The sequence below is a fragment of the Conger conger genome, chromosome 5 (genome assembly GCF_963514075.1).
Source record: "Conger conger chromosome 5, fConCon1.1, whole genome shotgun sequence".
NCBI classification, from domain to species: Eukaryota; Metazoa; Chordata; class Actinopteri; order Anguilliformes; family Congridae; genus Conger; species Conger conger.
In genome coordinates this window covers 5,191,146-5,211,145 of record NC_083764.1, presented here as the reverse complement: position 1 = coordinate 5,211,145, position 20,000 = coordinate 5,191,146, and the positions used below count along the sequence as shown (strand labels likewise).

The following is a 20,000-nucleotide window of genomic DNA, read 5'->3' as shown; positions in this document are numbered from 1 at the left end:
TGGAACTACAGCAGAATGAACCATTCTCACCATTGATCACAGTGATACTGACAACTGTGCACCTGATTGGTGTCATTTATAAACAGCTTTCCTTAACCTGTGGGTAAAACATCAAACAAGGGCTTTGAAATCAGGCCCCTGTTCAGCAGTAGTGAACATGTTAATGACGATGTGCAAATCATTTTCACACCTCTGAATATCTGCTCTACAGGTGAGAGGGAAACTTTCCAATGATAAAAAAAAAAAAAAATCATCATTTGTTTAAAGCACATTATACCCACACTCCTGTAATTCAGTTATGTTACTGAACCTCAAAGTTTCATTGAACACTCGCAAACCGACGGACTCAAAAGCCCTCACTCAAAATGAGGAATCGCCCGTCCTTAAAATAAACAATAGTCAAAGCAATCTCTTATTGCACATTTCCCTAGCCTGCCCTGCTCTTTTACAACTTCCTCAAAATATTTCACTACTTCATTCTCCCGCCTGGATGAATGAGGCAACTGGATCTGTGAAAAAAAAAAACAACGTGCTGTCAAAGAGACGCACAGCGGGAGAGAGAGAGAGAGAGAAAGAGAGAGAGAGAGGAGTGGCAGGCCTGTTTCACAAGGGCCGCGAAAGAGAGGGAGAGAGAGAGAGAGAGAGGGAGGAAAAAGAGGAAACGAACGAGGACATTTCTGTCTATTTACTCCAGCCCGGGTTCAGGCTTAACGCAATAACATCAGGCTCACGGTGGGGGGGTGGGGGTGGGGGGGGGGGGTGGAGGGAAAAGGAACAAACCGAAGAAGTTGTGATCCTTGCCAGCTTCTACTTTGCATTGTTTTTCTTATCCGCCTCAATCTTAGGCAAATTATGTAAATGGGCCACATATTTCTTAGGTGCTGGATTTCCCTAGCTGGAGCTCTCCTTGGCGGGCGGGCGGCGCGGGCGAGCTGGGACAGGAGGCCCAGCTCCCGGCCTCTCCAGGCCTGACCCCGGCGCATCACACAGCGCCGCCCATTTGCATAAACATTTGCAAGGCAAACGAGCTCGCCGTTCCCACTCAGCCATTAACTCCTGCGCTCTCCGCGGCTGTTCTGCCTCGGGGGGGCCGTCTTACAGTCAAACCATTCCCCCCCCGCTCCTGTGCCCAGGTAATCGCAAAATTACAGACGGAGGAGGATAGTTCACCTGGGAAATGGGAGAAGTTCCCCTTAATCGAGGACTTTTGAATTTGTATTTGCCCTCGGTGCTTTGTATCCTGAAGTAGTACAGGATGTCTCGGTGTGGCTGGTACAGACTGGGGCATATCTACCTTGTGAACTGGACTTGTGTTCAGGGCCTTACAACCGATCACATGCGAATTGTACCTTATCTGACCGGTAAGGGTTGTTTGTTCTATGGCCTTGATATGCACTATTTTGTATGTCGCTGAGGATAAAAACGTGAAGTAAAAAAGTAAAGTAGTGTAAAAATCTACCACAGGTCAGAGAAAAGAGAAAGAAAAGGTTTTTTACAAGCGTGTGAAGAAAAAACAGCGTCTCGTAAAGGTAAGGCTAAGGTAACTCTTCTCCGATCATCTCCAAGGAAACAGATTGTGGAGACGAGGCACAATCAACAACAACAACGTTGCTATCAGCTGGAGAGCACTGGTGTGAAGCATTAAGACAGGAAATGTCCGTCGGTCTGTGTGAAAGTGCAGGAGATACAGCTCAGAGCTGATAGCGTTCATGTTTCACTCTTTGTCTGTGGGGGAAAACATGCCCCTTTTGAACAGTAAGTCCTGGCTGCCCAGACATACACAGGCAAGCACACACACGCACACACACACACACACACACAGGCACACACACACATGTTCACTTCATATGTACACCTCTTCAAACAGACCAAACATTCTGATGTATACAGACTCACACACTAAACACATATGCCTATTTGGAAACACAAGCACACACACACTCACACTCACAGGCATACACACACACACACACACAGAGAGTAAGGTTACTAATTTCCCAGAAATGACGCGGTTTGACATGAACTTGCCTCAACTTCGCTTTTTCAGGGTTGGGGGGAAACTGACCGTTTCAGGATATCATAAAACGAGAGAGCCAGAACGGGCTGAAGGTGGCTCCATATCTGACCCCATTTCCTAAAGCATCCAACCACAGGTCACCAGCCTTATCAGTCTGAAGCCTGATGCCAAGGCTCCATGATTCTGTAAGGATTCTAGGCTTTTTTCGTGTTCTACAGACAGACAGCATGTTATCACATCAGGCTGTTATCTCTCCACAACCTGGCAGATAGCCTCTCCAAAAAAAAAAATCACACGTCTCTCAACATCACAATAAAAATGCGACGTTCTTCCGTAAGACTATCACATTTACCGCGCGCCAATCTCGGTTTTATTTGCATGTACCTTTTATGGAAAAACTGCCTCCAACTAAAACATTGTGCAGCTTCTTGCTTCCACGTTTCTCAGAAGCGGTCCCATAATTCACTTCCTGACAATACGGGGATGTTAAACAAGAACAGCGAGTAAGTTTTAACAATGACAGCCACAGACAAAGGCTGACTGAAGTGAAGGTGTACCTGAGATACAGGTGGAGACACAGGTGGAGACACAGGTGGAGATACAGGTGGAGATACAGGTGGAGACACAGGTGGAGATACAGGTGGAGACACAGGTGGAGAGACAGGTGGAGAGACAGGTGGAGACACAGGTGGAGATGGCAGGAACACCAGGCTTGTGGTGATAAGACCCATGACAGGTGGACAACTCACCTATCGCTCCCCCACACTAATAACACAATTATGAGGGTTTATAAAACAGCGTGGAGGAGGAGAGATAAGATACCAAACTCTAATGGTTCAAACACGTCATGAAGAACACTCACGCAATCTTCAGCCTTTGCATTAAAGACAGCGGTATGAATTTACCTGCACCCTCAGAAATAAAGGTACAAAAAAAGGTACAAATGCTTGTCACTGGGGTGGTACCATATACTAAGTACATGAAATTGCACCCCATGTGCCAGAGGTTTAAAAATTCATTTGTACCTTTTTTGCTTGTAAAAGGTACTTATTAGTACCTGAAGTACCATTAATATACCTTACGGGGTACATTTGGAAAATGTATTCCTTAAAGAAAAAAAAAAATGTACCTCCACTGTCTATTTTTTCTGAGCGTGAGCAAAGGTGGTAAAAAAAAATTGGTGATGGTGATGGATACTGAAAACCAGGAGTCAGTACATCAACATTTCCAATGAAATACTTTTAGTAAGAGTCATTTCAAAGTGCCAATTCGGTGTTTTAATTGAAAAAGGCGTCTGTGTAGTGCACGGGGACAGTTACGCAGGAGCGAAGCAGGTCTGAAACATGCCTCCAAGGCCAGGAGTTTCTCATAATTACATGACTCACTCATTGACAAGGAACGTTTGCCAAGGACAAACAAGGCATGTGACCACACCAAAACGACCAGGCTCCAGATCCCTCAGAAGATAAGTGCTTTAGCGTGGCACAGGTGCTGAGAACGCTGAAATAAGGCTCGCACTTAACAATAAGCGCAGATGAAGTGGCGTTCACTAAACGCAGTCGTTCACTGACAACTCGAAAAGTTAAGCAGTGCCACTTTGTTTATGTATTTGTACATCATGAATTCATGTTAACAACTACAATAGTTAATGCCAATTCATATGTGAAGAGAAAAAAAAACAGTCAACATATCTGTTAAAGGTTAATTAATTATAAGAATATCCTATGGTTTGCTAATGTAGAAATATTAATGTAACTAATACATTAGTTGGTAGTTAACAAATACTAATACTAGAACTAGTGAAAAGTTAATTTCCTACTTAACTAATGTATTTGTACATCAATTAATTGATGTTAACAACTACTTAAGTTAATGCCAATTCATGTACCTTATTGTAAAGTGTGACCGAAATATGCTATTAACAGCCATATTTCAAGCAGTCTTGATCAGTTAATTGTAAATAAACACTGAAATACATAAATAATTGCTTCTCTGCTCAACATTTAAGTGTAATGCTAGTCCACAGGCATACAGTGCAGTACGTAAGTATTTGGACAGTTGCACACTTCTTGTTGTTTTTGCTCTGTTCTCCAGCAAACAAACAGTTGAAATTAAACAAAAATTTAAGTGAGGGTTTTTCACATCCATACCGGGTGAACAGTGTAGGAATTACAACCGTGTAGTCCCCCAAATTATAAGGGACCAAAAGTAATTGGACATCTGGCTGCTCAAATGTTTTGTGGACAGGTGAGTTAAGCTGCATGGTTAGTTCATGCAAACACGAGTTAGCTAAAGGTCTTAGCAACAGAGCTAGCTAGAGATCCATGGAAAACTCCATTGATGACAACCATACTGCTTATGGAGGCACCCACTTGCATACACCACATTGCCTTAAGCCAATACAGTTAACCAAAATATGAAAGAGTTTTTTCTAGCAGGCTGAGAATTTCCTTCCATTTTTCAAGAAGGGCGCAAACTTGTGTACAGAGATACAACAAAGCTACGCGCGTCCCACAAGTCTTCTTGAAGTTGAAGCTAGACAAAAATTTTTTTTAACAATATGATAATGAAGCAATAAACATGGATTTGTGGTTCGTCCCGGTACTGAACGAAGCCCAAAGTTGTGGCTGAGGGATCCACTCCTGGAGAAGCAAGCAGACGAAATGCCGGGCCTGAGGGACCGATCTTCCATCTCAAGACCCAGCCCTCCAAGCAGTAACAGCCCAATCCTGAGTCCCACGGGAAGGTCTCCAATTGGCTGGAACATTTTGGGTTTTCCCGTCGCATTAGTAACTCCCCTGGAGGATCGTGGGTAAGTGAAATCTATCTACGGCAGATGCCGCGCCAGGAGAAGCATGTGTTTCAGAAGACAGGTGTACTGGTGTGTACTCTCTCCCAAACTAATAATAATAATAACAATAATAATGATGATAATACAGTTACCTAGTTTACATTTACATTTTAGTCACTTGGCAGACGCTTTTAATCCAAAGTGACTTACAAGTGCATAGGTTCTTCCACAAGTTAAAGCATCACTTCTATAACTAGTAAAATACAGATGAAGTGCTGTTCTAAACAAAAAATACAGTCATTGACACTGTATTTTTACTGTATTTTTTACTAGTTGACCTGATTTGCAGGTTTAAATTCATGGTAGGGAACTTCGGTAGCAGTAATTACAGGCATTCAGTGGGAGTTATTGATTTTCTACTCAATATCCCTAAGTAAAGTAAGTAAAAAGTAAAAATGGCTAAATAAAAAGGTGAAAGAATGTATTTTTTCACAGAACATTCAAAGTCAAAGATCCATGCCAGTCTTTGCAATGTGGTCTGCCATACAGATAATTACCATTTGAAAGGATGGATATGAATTAATTGGTGTAACGTGTGTCACCTTAGTAATCAAGGAATTTTTTAAAATTCTGATTTCTTTGAAAAGGTCGGTACCAATGTTACACGCTTGTTCATGACTCCCACGACAGAAATAAAGTACGGCATATTTCTCCAGTATTATGACAATCCTTTCTTCTGCATTCATTTTTGTTTAGCTATTCTACATTTGCTCTGTAAGCAGATATAATTTTGCATGTAAAGGACAACACCCTACATTTTTAGTTTAAAATAAACTAAGAACGGTTTCACTCACAAACCGGGGAGACTGCGAAACAAATATTTGAGATTATCTAAATGAATATCGCTGAAATCAGCTTGCATTTCAAACGGCTTGCAAGTGCTCTCGGTACTGCAAAATAAATTAACCCTTCCCTTCCAGGAGCAGTTACTTACTCATTCAAAAACTGTACTTTCTATTTCTGTGCAGTTAGACTGAGCCTTTGTCTGGAAACCACCTGGCCCCCGAATGAGTGCTAAAGAAGAAGAAGAATCTAATCTTGAACACCTGCTGTTACATACCGCTGTAGTTTTCCCCCAAAAAAGTGTTTTTGCACTGTCACTCTGCACTGAAGAGGGGCACCATGGGATACGTTGACAGAACACAATGGAAACTAATGATTCTTTGAGTGAAATTAACCGGAAATAGACATCTTATCTTCCTGAGATGATCTGAAGGATTTTACATAAGTTTAAAAAAAAATACCTAAACCGGGATCCTAAGAGAATATCTCTTTTTGCACTAAAGTAGGCCACGTTTCGATGCAAATGTACAAAATACGACGGAACCCCCGAACATTAAACCTGAAAAAGTATATTTGAGTCATTTTCATGACATGATACATCTACAGTTTATGTGCAATGACTGAAAGTTAATACGGCTAAGTATTTAAGGTCCTGCACTGGAAATACCTGCAAAGTGCTTGCAAACAAGGGCCATTCATTACTAATGACAAAATTAAACGAAGACTCTATTAATAATCTCACCTTTGGATGTCAAAAAAACAAAAAAACATACTGACCATAACAGTTCCTGAATAACTTTAGAAAAGAAAACGTTTGAGTGACAAGCAGTAAATGCACTGTTTGGACTTACAAGACCTCAGTTTACATAGAAATAAAACAAATGAAAAAACGTTTTATTTTATTTTTATTATTATCACTAATATTATATCTGTTTCTTTGGAACTCACATCTGCTCTCCATGCAAATATACTGTACATGCAAATCCAGATGAAGGCACAAAGGCTGAGTTAAGACTAAACACACAGGAAAGGGAGGGGACTTCATTCACACCACTCACTGACTGGGCTTCCAGTGGTGAGTCACCTGTTCCACGTCTGCTGAAGCAAAATTCGGCGCGGGGCCGAGGGACAGAAACCCCACACAGGCCAGGCCCGGTGACTAAAACGGGAAGCAGAGAATGATTAACCCTTTGAGTGCCAGGCAGCGCAGTAGCGCACACTGAAAGCAGCAGCCTGCTCTTGAAAGGAAGAGACGTCGTGAATACGCCGTAAATATGACCAGGGACTGACCGCACGCCTTTCGGTTCGGCTCTCTGCGTCGCTGGCAGCTTCGGTTTCACAAATTAACGTTAATAATTTGCAAGGCAGATGACGCAGCTTGTTGAAAGTGCAAGTAACGGACCACTGAGAGAACGGTTGAGCTGAAACGTTGTGAATTCCTTTTTAATTTAACAGATTTTTCTTTTCTTTTTTTTAAACACCTGAGCATACGGACAGTGACAGAGATAAAACTGTAAAGGGATGCTAGCTCTAAAACATTAAAAAAACACATTTTTCAGATTGCCAAAGAATCATTTCAACATAAGGATGTATAATTGACCATTATGTAGAGTGGTGAATAGAGAATTGTCAGATAAAGTTATCAGAGTCACGTCCGAAATGGGCTTTCTGCAGATGAAAGATTTGGGGGGTTTTCCTCGTGGAAATTTATTTTCTTTCCAGGGTGCAGGTTGGGATACCTTTACCACTTCAGGATCATGCGCACAGACTGTAATGTGACTCTAAATAAAACATAAAAAAGCCAGGTTACTCATGTATAAAGCATGCACCCTCTCTACATTAACAAACTCAAGGCAAAATGATGCCAAGTTCCAACTAAAACCTTACCAACATGAAAGCAGAAACAACTACCATTTCAAAGTAATTCAAAGTTTCCCAACATTTGTTCATGGCATTTTGCTGAGATAAAAGATTACATGAAACTACTCAAATTGATGTTGTTATAGTCCCGCTCATTTACTGTAGCAGTACTCAGTTCAATTAAACATTTTTTTCTTTAACAGCAATTACTCATACCCACGTTTGGAGCGTACATCTCTGCAAGCCTTGCCCTCTCTAACACGACTGACATCGTGTGGAAGGTTAGGTGAGGTATACATTGGTCTCGTTCGGGATTTGAAACTGCAAACTCCAGGGTGTAATGTAAGAAGTAGCGCCTAGGATCCCGTGACTGGTCCGGACGTTCCCGTGACAGGGAACAATGTCATCCGACGCGACGTTCCCGGCATCCGAGGCCCGGTTTCTGTGGGCTGACCACTCGCAGACCACTGTCAATGCTGTTCACAGGGAAGTGATATCAAAATGGTCACGGCATGTGTCTAAATGGTTTTATACGATAATTAAGCCCCTTTTATAATCTCACCGCCGTGTTTTACTTCCAGTTATTATGTGTCTCGATATGAACAGTAACGGTGCATGTGTGTTTATGTGTGTTTTCAGAGTAAACACGCTAGTGTTGTGTGTAAGTAAGGAAGATTTCTTTCTGTTCCGCACCACTGATCTTTGTATATATGCCAAAGGCCCTGCTTTTAAATAATTTTTCAGTTTTATTTTTTTGTTAGCACTGCGGTCATGCCACAAAGATTTCTGCAGCAGTGATGCTTTAAAAAGAGTGACTGGATCATTACTAAATACGCCTATAAGAGGTGGATGCCAAATCAAACCTGTTAACCAGGTTATGAGATAAAAAAACAGGTTTGCTTCTCATCCTCATGAAAATGGTGTTGTGTTGTTGACATGAACCAAACAGGACAAACAGCCTACAGTATATTGTCCAATCAAGATGCTGTGTTCTAAAGTGTCTCCCAGACAAACAGCCCTGCTCAGAGTGGCAAAACAACACACAACTCTGTCCTATCCAGAATGCACTTATTCATCCCCTCTTAAGAAGAGGCCCCAACCTCAATAGTCATTGGTATTATTGTACATGAGAAGCATGCGTGTAAGACGCACACACACACACACACACACAAACACACCTCTCCGTGAAGCCCTCTGTTTGAGGTATAAATATTTACAGTGACACACTGACAGTACGCGATCAGATAAGAGATAAATCATCTTGTGGACAAGCATAACTCCAGGCATCTACCTGTCATACATCGCACTGAGCTCAGGGTTAGCGGCGCACTCTCTGTAGCCGGAAAACCAAAACAGGTCTCACTTCCATCCTCTTCACCCGGAGAGGCCAAAAAACACCTACAGGGGAATAACCAATAATCAGTGTCATTTCTATGCGTTTAAAAAAAAAACACATTTCGACTCATTCCTGAAGTTGTGAGACCCAAACAGCGTAAGTCTTTAGCACAACACCACAGGGCTGTTAGGACAGACATTCAGACCCATCCTTTCTAACGGGCTGCTTTTGGATTCACGGTGAGCAGCAGACGGAGCAGGACCGCACCGGGGCAGTCCTGTAATTCAGGCTGATATCTGAATAAAAGCACACTTCCTGAAACGCCTCGCCATGGTGACAGGGCGGTGGCCAGCCTCTGGACCGTCTGATTGACAGCCACAACTGACTCAGAGTCATCGTAATTTTTAGGGTTTTTTTTAAAGGTGGGTTCCAGGGCTGTTTCTTAGGAAAACAGATGATTTTCAATTCCTCCATTTTGTTTCTTTGCAGCACTCTCTCTCTCTTCTCTCTCTCTCTCTCTCTCTCGCTCTCTCTCTCTCTCTCTATCCAATAGACTGGTTGACTGCAGTGATGCATTATGATCAGTGCTGGGTTATAGTAGATCACAGTTGAGATGCATTATGATCAGCGCTGGGTTATAGTAGATCACTGTTGAGATGCATTATGATCAATGCTGGGTCATAGTGGATCACTTCTGGGTCCATTATGATCTCACTTGCATTACCTCCAGATCACGGTCCGGGACTCAAGTCCGGACGAGACCGAGGCCCAATCTTTTCATCGCAAGGCGCTCAGAACTGCAGACGAAGGCCTTCACCGTTTAATGCACTTCAAAGATGTCCCGTCCCATCCAACGGTCTCAACAGACGACCTCCGACCTCACAGACGCTGGGGCCCCGTGGGATGATGGGACAGATGCAGCGGATCATCGCTCCCGAAACACGCCTGACGGCGGGGGCACACACGCCCCGTTCCAGAAAAGCAGGTTTCAGGAATACCGCACGCGATCTGGAGACGGCTAATCCCACAGCATGCATTGCACAGGCAATGAGGAGCGGGCAATTTCTCGGAAGCGCGTACATACCTCACACGTAGCAAAACAACAACCTCTACTGCATCTACCTTTCTGTACGGTGATGTCCACCGCCTTTAAATATACCAGCATGCACGCTGCAAAAACTCTCTGTCTTAGGTGTTTTAGCCTTGGATTCATACTTAAAATCTTTGTTTTTCCCAGGAAGGAGATACTTGGTTGCTTCGTGTTACCGTTTGCTTGACAAGTGAAATATTCATACCCCATTGGGAAGAAGTTGGTAAAAATCCCCTCATTGGAAATATGTTTGATTTATTATGTTTTCGCAGGGTTCAGCCCCGCCTGACAGGCACCTGGGCAATGGGCCTGTAATCATCAGTGTGTAATTATGACTGACTGCCCACAGCCCTACCCCAGACCTATCTCAATCTGACAACTGCTCATTTACATTGCAAATCTCAGAGTAGGCAAAGGCACCTCAGGTGTGGGTATTCCCTGGTAAACAGATGAATTATCCCTCTCTCTCTCTCTTTCTTTCTTTCTCTCTCTCTCTCTATTTCTTTCTCTCCCTCTCAAGATGTACTTTAGCTGAACATCTTGCCTCATTGTCATTATTTCATAACATCTTCACAAACCTGTTTTTTTCCCTCCCCAGTACGTATTGTTCTTTCATTATGACATGTTTATTCAGGGTTTTAGTACGAGCTTGACTTTCAACAACAGCACAACAATGGGCCCCTATATTGTCGAAAAGACCCTATATTATTATTATTCCCATATTATTCTCACTGACTGCATGCTGACACACACCGTAGGTTAATCTACATCCATCCAATGAAAAAAAAGTTTTCGGTCATAATAATCTTCAATCTTTCAATGATAAATGATTACACTGTGGTAAACAATGACACATTGACACTAGACCATTTCCCGGACAGCATCCTTGTAGGAAAACCGAGAGAATTATTCACTGAAATTGTGCCAGGTGGTTCAAGTTTACAAAAAAGTTAACGTGACACAGGTCCTACGACATGTGACACCAGCGCCCCCTAGAGGCGCCGAACAAACCACAATTCCAGAGATGTGTCCAGCCTTATCTGTAAAGGGGTGGTGTAGGCACAGGTTTTTGTTTTAGCCCAGCGCCACGACTACTCTGAGAGCACGTTATAAGGCACGGAGCGTGGATGATGAGTGTTTACAGTCCAGCGCTGAAAGCCGCGTGATTCTGCAGACCTGACTGGTCCTTTAACCTCTTAATTCCACAGATCTAACTCATCAAGAAGCATCAACGTCTCCGAATGGCACCACACCTCTCAGTACTTCAAACGACTGGAATCATTACTGACTCTGAGAGCGGCTGTTCTGCTGAGTTACGCACTTAGACATGAGAAGTCATAACGTCACAGGAGCCGAGGTTTCATCACTGTCTGCACTTCACTCGAAATGGCATGAGGTTTGTTCAGTTTTTTTGGCCTTTTGTGCTTTTTAGCTACAAAATAACGACCCTTTGGATAAAACTGTGGTGTGCGAAACACAATACAACACTGCAAGTGGGACATCTAGAAAATCACCACATACAAACTTGTATGTGTGAGCATGTGTGTTTATGTGTGTGTGTGTGTCTATCTGCATGTGTGTGCGTAGCTAACCTACATACATCCTGAGGGTCTGTGCATCGGTCCTGTGTGAGTCATCGGTGACCACAGGTGAGTCAGACGGGAATGGCCGCACTCACACACCCACACACACGCACACTCACACTCACACACGCACACACGCGCGCACACGCGCGCACACGCGCGCACACGCACGCACACGCACGCACACGCACGCACACACGCACACACGCACACACGCACACACACACTCACACACTCACACACTCACACACACTCTCACACACTCTCACACACTCACACACTCACACACTCACACACTCACACACTCACACACTCACACACACTCACACACTCACATACTCACACACTCTCACACACTCACACACTCACACACTCACACACATACGCACACATACGCACACATACGCACACATACGCACACACACACATACAAACACTCACATACACACACACTCACACTCTCACACACACACATACGCACACACACACATACAAACACTCACATACACACACACTCATACACACACACACACTCACACACTCACACACACACTTTTAAATCCAGGAGCTGGGAATTACCCTGCGCCTGCAGCTAGCCTCCCACACAGAACACACACCGGGCGCTGTGTACGAACCTGCAGCGTCAGGGACTGAACACACACTCACTCTCAGATCTATCTGGAGCAGCGGACACATTTAGCACATGTGTGCTGTCATATAGGACACAGAGTACTGCACAGAAGCATAATTAACAAATAACACGCAGGGCTGATCGCCTCTTGCGAGCAATCGCCAGCTAACCTGACCAACTACAGTATGAAATACATTTAGCTAAGTGTTCAAATGCATGCAGCAAAATCAGCCAAGCGAACAAATGTAAAATCTTGAAAAAAAAAGCAGTCTTCCTTCGGGCCAGTCTTGCAGAGATGCATTAGATTAAGTCTAGATTAAGTCTAGGCCTGGACTAAACTGACTCATTTGAATGGAGATTCAGTTTAGTCCAGGACAAAGCTTTATCTGTGTCCGTGAAACCGGCCCTTTAAGTCTTAATTCTTCTATTGAGGCCATTTTATTTAAGGTCATTTGAAGTATATTCCATCTCCATAAGTGTGGCTGAGACATTGAGCCCTAATTGATTCACTCATTGTAAAACACACACACACATACACACACACACACACACAATTCCTCACACACATGCACACACACAGACACACAATTCCTCACACACATGCACACACACAGACACACATAGACACAAACACGCAGAGACACAAACACACAGAGACACACAGAGACACACATACACAGTTCCTCACACACACGCACACACACACACAGACACACACGGTTCCTCTCACGCACACAAGCACACACACAGATACACACACACTCACACACACACAGTTTCTCTCACACACACACACACACACACAAACAGTGCCTCACACAGACACACACACAGTGAGTTATCTGACCCCCGGTTTGTCCATAGGAAATACCCAGGTTGCAGAGTGAGCCTCACTCAGCCTCCCACTCGGTGAGCACTAACGTCAGAAGAGCTGAATCACTGCCAACACCTCACTCAGCTTTCTCATAAAGCTAGAGCGCTGGACACTGACTCCAGAGCCAGGAAAGAGAAAGTCATTCAACTCCTACACCTCCGCAACACAGCGGCCCTGCAGGACTGAAGCTAAACCTGCAGACACTGCATCCCTCCAGGACTGAAGCTAAACCTGCAGACACTGCGGCCCTCCAGGACTGGAGTTAAACCTGCAGACACTGCATCCCTCCAGGACTGGAGTTAAACCAGCAGACACTGCGGCCCTCCAGGACTGGAGTTAAACCTGCAGACACTGCGGCCCTCCAGGACTGGAGTTAAACCTGCAGACACTGCGGCCCTCCAGGACTGGAGTTAAACCTGCAGACACTGCGGCCCTCCAGGGCTGGAGTTAAACCTGCAGACACTGCATCCCTCCAGGACTGGAGTTAAACCTGCAGACACTGCGGCCCTCCAGGACTGGAGTTAAACCTGCAGACACTGCGGCCCTCCAGGACTGGAGTTAAACCTGCAGACACTGCGGCCCTCCAGGACTGGAGTTAAACCTGCAGACACTGCAGCACAAAAATAAAAACTATTAGCATAATGAAATTGGAATAGTCCTTTTTTATTTACTACACAAATAAAGTGTGGCACCTTAATTTTGGTTATTGTTGACCTTGTTTGAGGACTACAAAAATGTGCCATATTGCATAAAGGACACAGCTTAGAAACAGCAAAACCACCTTATTCCAGTTTTCAACATTTAGTTTTTACCTCGATAGAGGAGAGCAAAATATATATATATATATACAAAATTACCTGTCATTTTCTTCCACATTCTGACCAGATGCTTCCCTGTGTGACACAGTGTTGCATCATGGGATATCATGGGCATCTTTACTCTGATTGGTTAACCCTGTAGGGACCCCTGAGACCCCACCTCCTCTGCCTTAATCATGTCCTCCACTGCAAACAGAGGTCACTTCACTTCATTGCATATTATATCATTTCACTTCATTGAAGCTTCTTCAGACAAGGCTCTCTGCCGAGGTAAATAATATAGTATAGATCCTGGGGGTGACTTACTGCTCAGGAGGTAAGAGCAGCCGTCGGTGTGTCAAAGTGTCCCTGAGCAAGACACCTAACCCCCAAATGCCCTTTATGAGCTGGTTGGTGCCTTGCATGGCAGCCAATCGCCTTTGGTGTGTGAGCGTGAATGGGTAAATGGGTGAATGAATGGCATCAGTAGTACAGCGCTTATATACTTAGGATAAATGCCCACCATTTACCATTTAGATGGTGTATCGAAGGAGCCAACTACAACTACTATTACAGTTACCTTAAAAAGGTTTCTAATTACAGGCTATGAGAGCCATATTCTGTATTCTAAATCCCATGTTTACATATTACAGTGGATTACTAGATTATATACCGTATGTGGTATATAATTTGCATTATAACATACCTAAAGACACTAACACGCAAAACTAAAGGGCTCATAGTTGAGTATCCGTTCTTTAAACCATTCTTCTTCCAAAAAAACTGCACATCTATACAGGTCAGGCCATAATTAAATATGGAAAGCATGTAAAACATTAACAAGCAGAATTAACATTAAAAACAGCCGATCTTACTGGCAAAATGGAAATACTGAATCACAAAGAATTCCTGGTCTCGGAGCCTAACCGCAGCGCAAGAGGGTTCAGAAAAGAGGAAAATCAATCGAGCTTTGGTGTTTAACCCTTTCCTGTCTAGGTAGACCGAGAATATCCGCTCCGCGCAAACGTGTTTACGGGCGAAGAGGATGTGGTTTGGCAGAGACGATAAACACAGATCTACCGATTAGACAGAAGAACTCAGCACATAGGTGTGTTTATGATTCACGTAGCACCAATGGAAAATATGAATGGAGGGACTGGAAGGAAGTTGCATAAAGGCAAATCAGCTCGGTCGTTCTCTAGCAGTATTCAATCTTATTCTGGTTTAGATAACCACACGCATGTACCACTGAGGCCGTACGTTTTCGTAAAAAAAATCATTTTTTTCGTGAACGAATAAAGCAGGAAATTCTTCATCTTCCATACTAGGTTTGCCTGGGTGCCAGTTTCACAGAGCAGTGCTGCATATACACAGAGGGGGAGGAAACTGAGGAGACAGGCGGCCCCTACCATCACAGAGACCTGACAGAGCGGTCATCCGGGGACCGGTCGGGTTTGGGTCCGACTCTCCCCGCCCGAACCAGCGCTGTCCTCTCCCGGCATGTCCCACGGGCTCAACAGGAGGTGACGTTCTGTCAAACAGAAAGAGCTTTTAGGAACTACTGACATAGTGAGAGCCTTACTGCGTGAACTAGACCCGGCGTTCATGCTGCTTATGAGAACTGCGCCTCATCTGACCTGTGCTGTATTCGGTACAGTGGCCTTTGGTAAATGGTAAATGGTTGGCATTTATATAGCGCCTTTATCCAAAGCGCTGTACAATTGATGCTTCTTATTCACCCATTCATACACACACTCACACACCAACGGCGATTGGCTGCCATGCAAGGCACCGACCAGCTCATCAGGAGCATTTAGGGGTTGGGTGTCTTGCTCAGGGACACTTTGACACAGCCCGGGCGTGGGATCGAACCGGCAACCCTCCGACTGCCAGACGACTGCTCTTACTGCCTGAGCCATGTCACCCCCCTTTGGTGTGCACTTATTGCATGTTGCTTTGGAAAAAAAACATCGGCCAAATAAATGTAACGTAATGTAATAATGTAATATTAACAGCAGTTCTCTATAAACAAAGATTTATGGATATTATCTTCAGTCACATAAAGGAGAGAGGCAAATGGCAAATGGCACAATACAACTGTCTGTTTCACTCCAATACGGACCACATTTCACTTTGAGAGAGTGTATTTCAGTGTAGCCCTATCAGAGTTAGATGCTCGGTTCAAAGCACTGTTTAATGTGTCTTCTTCATGGCTTGTAGGTTATCTTTCTGACTATTTCACTCTGATGTGTCGAGCATTCAGACCCGGGTCAAATATCTTTCATAACACTTACAAATATGTAACGCAAAAACTTTTGAGAAGACAGTAAAATGTATTTCCAAAAGGCATAAATATGTAACACTTTTTACACTTTTCCCTAGAAATGTTAAATATAATATAAATTAAATTATCAACCTAAAATGTACAATACAAAAAAAGCAATGGACAATAAAAAAAAAAACATATATATATATATAGAGAGAGAAAAATAAAATCAGACATTTGCTGGGTAGAGTTCTACTGGGGTCTAAAGGTTAAAGTTAAAAAAGTAAAACATGTTATGTTTCTTAATTTGTTTATTTTGTACTTCTTGTTTTGGGTCATTGAGCAGCAGTACTGTATCTACATCAGAGTCAGTGTCACCATTACCTCCAAAACCTACTAAAGACACTAAAAACTCTAATATACAGAAAAATAAGCTCATACAAAAGTACTAAAGATTATAGTGAAATTACATTACATTACATTATTGGCATTTGGCAGACGCCCCCAGTCATTTATCTTAAGATCAATTTTAAGATAAAACCATATTCAATTTCAAGTCTACATGGAAGTAGTTATCATATCATAAAAGCACAAGAGAATAGAATACTTATTTTCCGCTAAACATGGTTTAAAAAAATCCCCCAGTTCAATGTTCAACACAGGAAATTGTATGTGGACAGAGGCAGTTTCCTCCAGGGGTTTTTACTGATACAGTCATTTATTTACAATATATAATATTATAAATACATAAAATATGATAGAATTGTTACTATTCCAGTGAACTCAGCAAAATTAAACATTCCATTACTTTTTCTGTAAAAAGTGAATAGTTTTCATTTAAAAACAGCAACAGAACTACTTTGAGTGGAATAATTGGTAAAAGTGTGCCTAAAGCTGTAGCAAGATAACAATTTTAAATGGTTTAACACTTTAATGAATTCATTACAAACGTGTCGTGTCCTACAAAACTGTGTGAAAATGAAAGAAATAAAGGAAACAAAAGCTACACATTTGAAGCTCTCAAGAGTCATACGGGTATTTCATTTTAAGCTGAATATAAATGCGCGCGTTGCTGAACAGGAACTAAGCAGAAAAATAATGAGAAAATGAGTCATTTTAAAGATAGATTGAGTCATACTCAAAGCTCGCTCTGCATTTCTTATAGGGTCTTAGCGCCACCTGCTGGACAAAAACAATACACGTCGTCGTCAGGCAAATACTTTTCTCCGTTTTAATAGCCAAGTTGCTCTCCTCCAGCGAGCCGAGTATGAAAGCTTTATATTTCTTAGACTGCACGGCTAAATGTTTGACGTAAAATCACCTCTACATTTTATTCTGATTACAGCACACCTGATCCCATCTGCACTGGCATAAAAGGTTACAGTCAAATCATCATGAAGATAAATCACCATTTTAATGTGTGGCAGCTAGCGGGGGGGATGCAGGGCTTAGCATGAATGTGAACACACTCATTACACTGCACACACTGACGATGGAGCGTACATTCCCAAATGCTCGGCCTTTGTAGTCATTTGGGGGGTATTTTGGGTTTGTGGGCGGCGGTGTTGCGCGCAGTAAATGTTTGGGGCAGTGCAGCTCGTAGTTTGAGGTTTGGGCCTCCCGAGCGGGGGCCTTGCAGTTGCATCTTTAAGCAAGGTACTTATAACCCTGAATGCTGCGGTATATATGATGAATGGATTGCATGTACGTTATTCCAAGAGCATCAGCTAGATATAAACTGGAAATGTCTTACTAGGGACAACAGAGCAATGGCTCGGCCAGTATCACCCAGTACACTCGCCTATACCGCTCAAACGACTACGGAGAGCAGTTCTCAAATGCTAACTTCCATTTTCAATCCCTGGACGTCAACCCATCATCATTCAAGAAAAAGAGGAAAAAATGGGTCTCAGTGTGTAACCCTGCCAGTAGTATCCAATTATTTGGCCAGTAGGCCGACAGAAAGATACATAATTAGCGGTAGTGTTTTCCCAGGAGTAAGGACTACAGTATGTGGACTGGTCCTCGTCGCAAATCACAAATAATACTGACATCTGTATTATTTGTGGTCTGGCCAGTTCTTACATCATATTTTACTCAGTAATGTGACACGCAGCATCTACAAATACATTTAAAAATAACATTAAATATCAGCGAATCCGCATCTTATTTACCAAAACATGGTCATCAAATTTCATGCAGACCAATCCGTGACTTCACCCAATCAGTCACACCGTTGGAAAGGAAGCGATTGCTGTCCTGCAATATGATTGGCCCGTGAAAGTTAGCCAGGAAAAAGCTGAAGGTGGAGGGGTAAGGTTGGTTTAAGTCCTGTCTTAAATTCCAGCCCTATCTATACAAGATTGTTAGCCCTAAGACGCCACTTCCCATTGGTTTATTAGCGGAATAAATCAGAGCAGAATCCTGATTATTTCATCAGCGAGGGGGGATTTTAGAAATCAGACTGTCAGCCTCGCCGCGCTCATAACACTGACTGCAAGGCACAAGCAAATTCCGTTCTCATTATATGAACAACATGTCTAGAGAAGAAACATTATCGGACCAAGAAGTAAGAAACGACTGACTGGATGTAATGACTCCTCCAAACTGTAGGTGACGCCAAAGTCATATGAAATCTAAGAGCAGAAAGCAGTCAGTTAATTGTTCATATTACGGACTGTATAATCAGAGCGAGCTGTACCGCGGTGGGGATGAAAATATTTGGGAAGAGGCAGAGTGGTAATAAACTCTCACCCCTGCATCATCATGGAATAAATTGCACTCCTTACTTGGGTTAAACTTTCGTTGAGGTAATTCTCGTTCAGAGACATATCTATATCTTAATTGCTTCAATCTTCCTTTGCAGTGCGCTGTTTTGCCCGCACGACAGACCTTGGACTTTAAATTGTCCTGCGTTTAGATAACTGCACAGATCCGGGCTGCTGTACTGTAAACTAAATCCCACTTTCCTCTTCACTCAGATCACAGTACTATTCAGTGGTCCAATTGGGGCAGTGTTCGCATTGAATGCCTTGAGTCGTGACTGAGAATAACCATAGACAGAGAGACATGTGCATGCCCAGTCAAGTATAACGCTGTTAGTTGCTAGTTTCACAGAACGATAATATCATCTAAAAGCCATCGTCACTTATTCCTATGAATAAAATACATTAAGTTTCGTAAAGCACTCAAAGGAATTTTCTTTTTCAGTTTCGCCATTGAATTTCAGGCAACAAAGCTGCATCCGCTCGCCTATACCAACGTTTGCAAACTTCAAAAACAAGACGAGGCGACGTATTATCATTCTAAGAGGAACGTGCTGTATATGCTTCAGGCAATACTGCCATATCAAGAATACGGCAAGGCTACTGTACAGTCTTGGTTTAAAACATCTGAAACTTACCTATTGTTATAGACAGACACTGCTCCACAGCGGAAACTAGCATTCAGTCATAATGAAAGCAGAAAATGGGTATGTCCCCCTTCTGAGCTTGTTACATCTTCTTTTGGGAGATTGAAAGACCGATAGCGTTGTCGTAGCGTGTGTACACACTCGATATCCATCCGCCCTGTAACATGTCTGCTTTTTCAGCTATTAAATCTGTGAGAGACAAGTCGAGACACATCAGGTACCAGGTGGGTACACTTGCACGCACCTGAACGCACGTGTGTCTACGTCATCGTCATATCAATTTATGAACATTGGGATACACACAGAGGGAGAGTGCACGGTTTTAATAGCAGTTCCAGTAGACGGTTGCAGAACAGGGCAGGTAATTATCTTTTCACGTTTGTAGACAAGTTGCCGCGACCCCCAAGCGACCAGCTTCCAGGAACGGGCAGTGCGCAGGTCTATTTCAGGCTACACCGGCAACGCTTTTAAATACAAAGCGAAGTACAAAAGCGCTGGCG

General features: G+C 43.1%; 1 protein-coding gene and 1 long non-coding RNA gene across 2 annotated transcripts in view; both read right to left on the bottom strand.

Annotated features, from left to right (window-relative positions):
• LOC133128208 (uncharacterized) overlaps positions 1–2,131 on the bottom strand; it is a 27,987-nt gene extending 25,856 nt beyond the window's left edge. The window contains exon 1 of the mRNA XM_061241579.1: positions 2,127–2,131. Within this exon, the coding sequence (XP_061097563.1) occupies positions 2,127–2,131 (5 nt within the window). The remainder of the gene's footprint in view (positions 1–2,126) is intronic.
• A 6,736-nt stretch (positions 2,132–8,867) lies between these two features.
• Positions 8,868–19,764, bottom strand: LOC133129750 (uncharacterized). Its single transcript, XR_009708849.1, has 3 exons — positions 19,492–19,764; positions 15,232–15,353; positions 8,868–8,909 (listed from the first exon to the last, which is right to left on the bottom strand). It is a non-coding gene; the product is annotated as an uncharacterized LOC133129750 (long non-coding RNA).
• Positions 19,765–20,000: the final 236 nt, after the last annotated feature.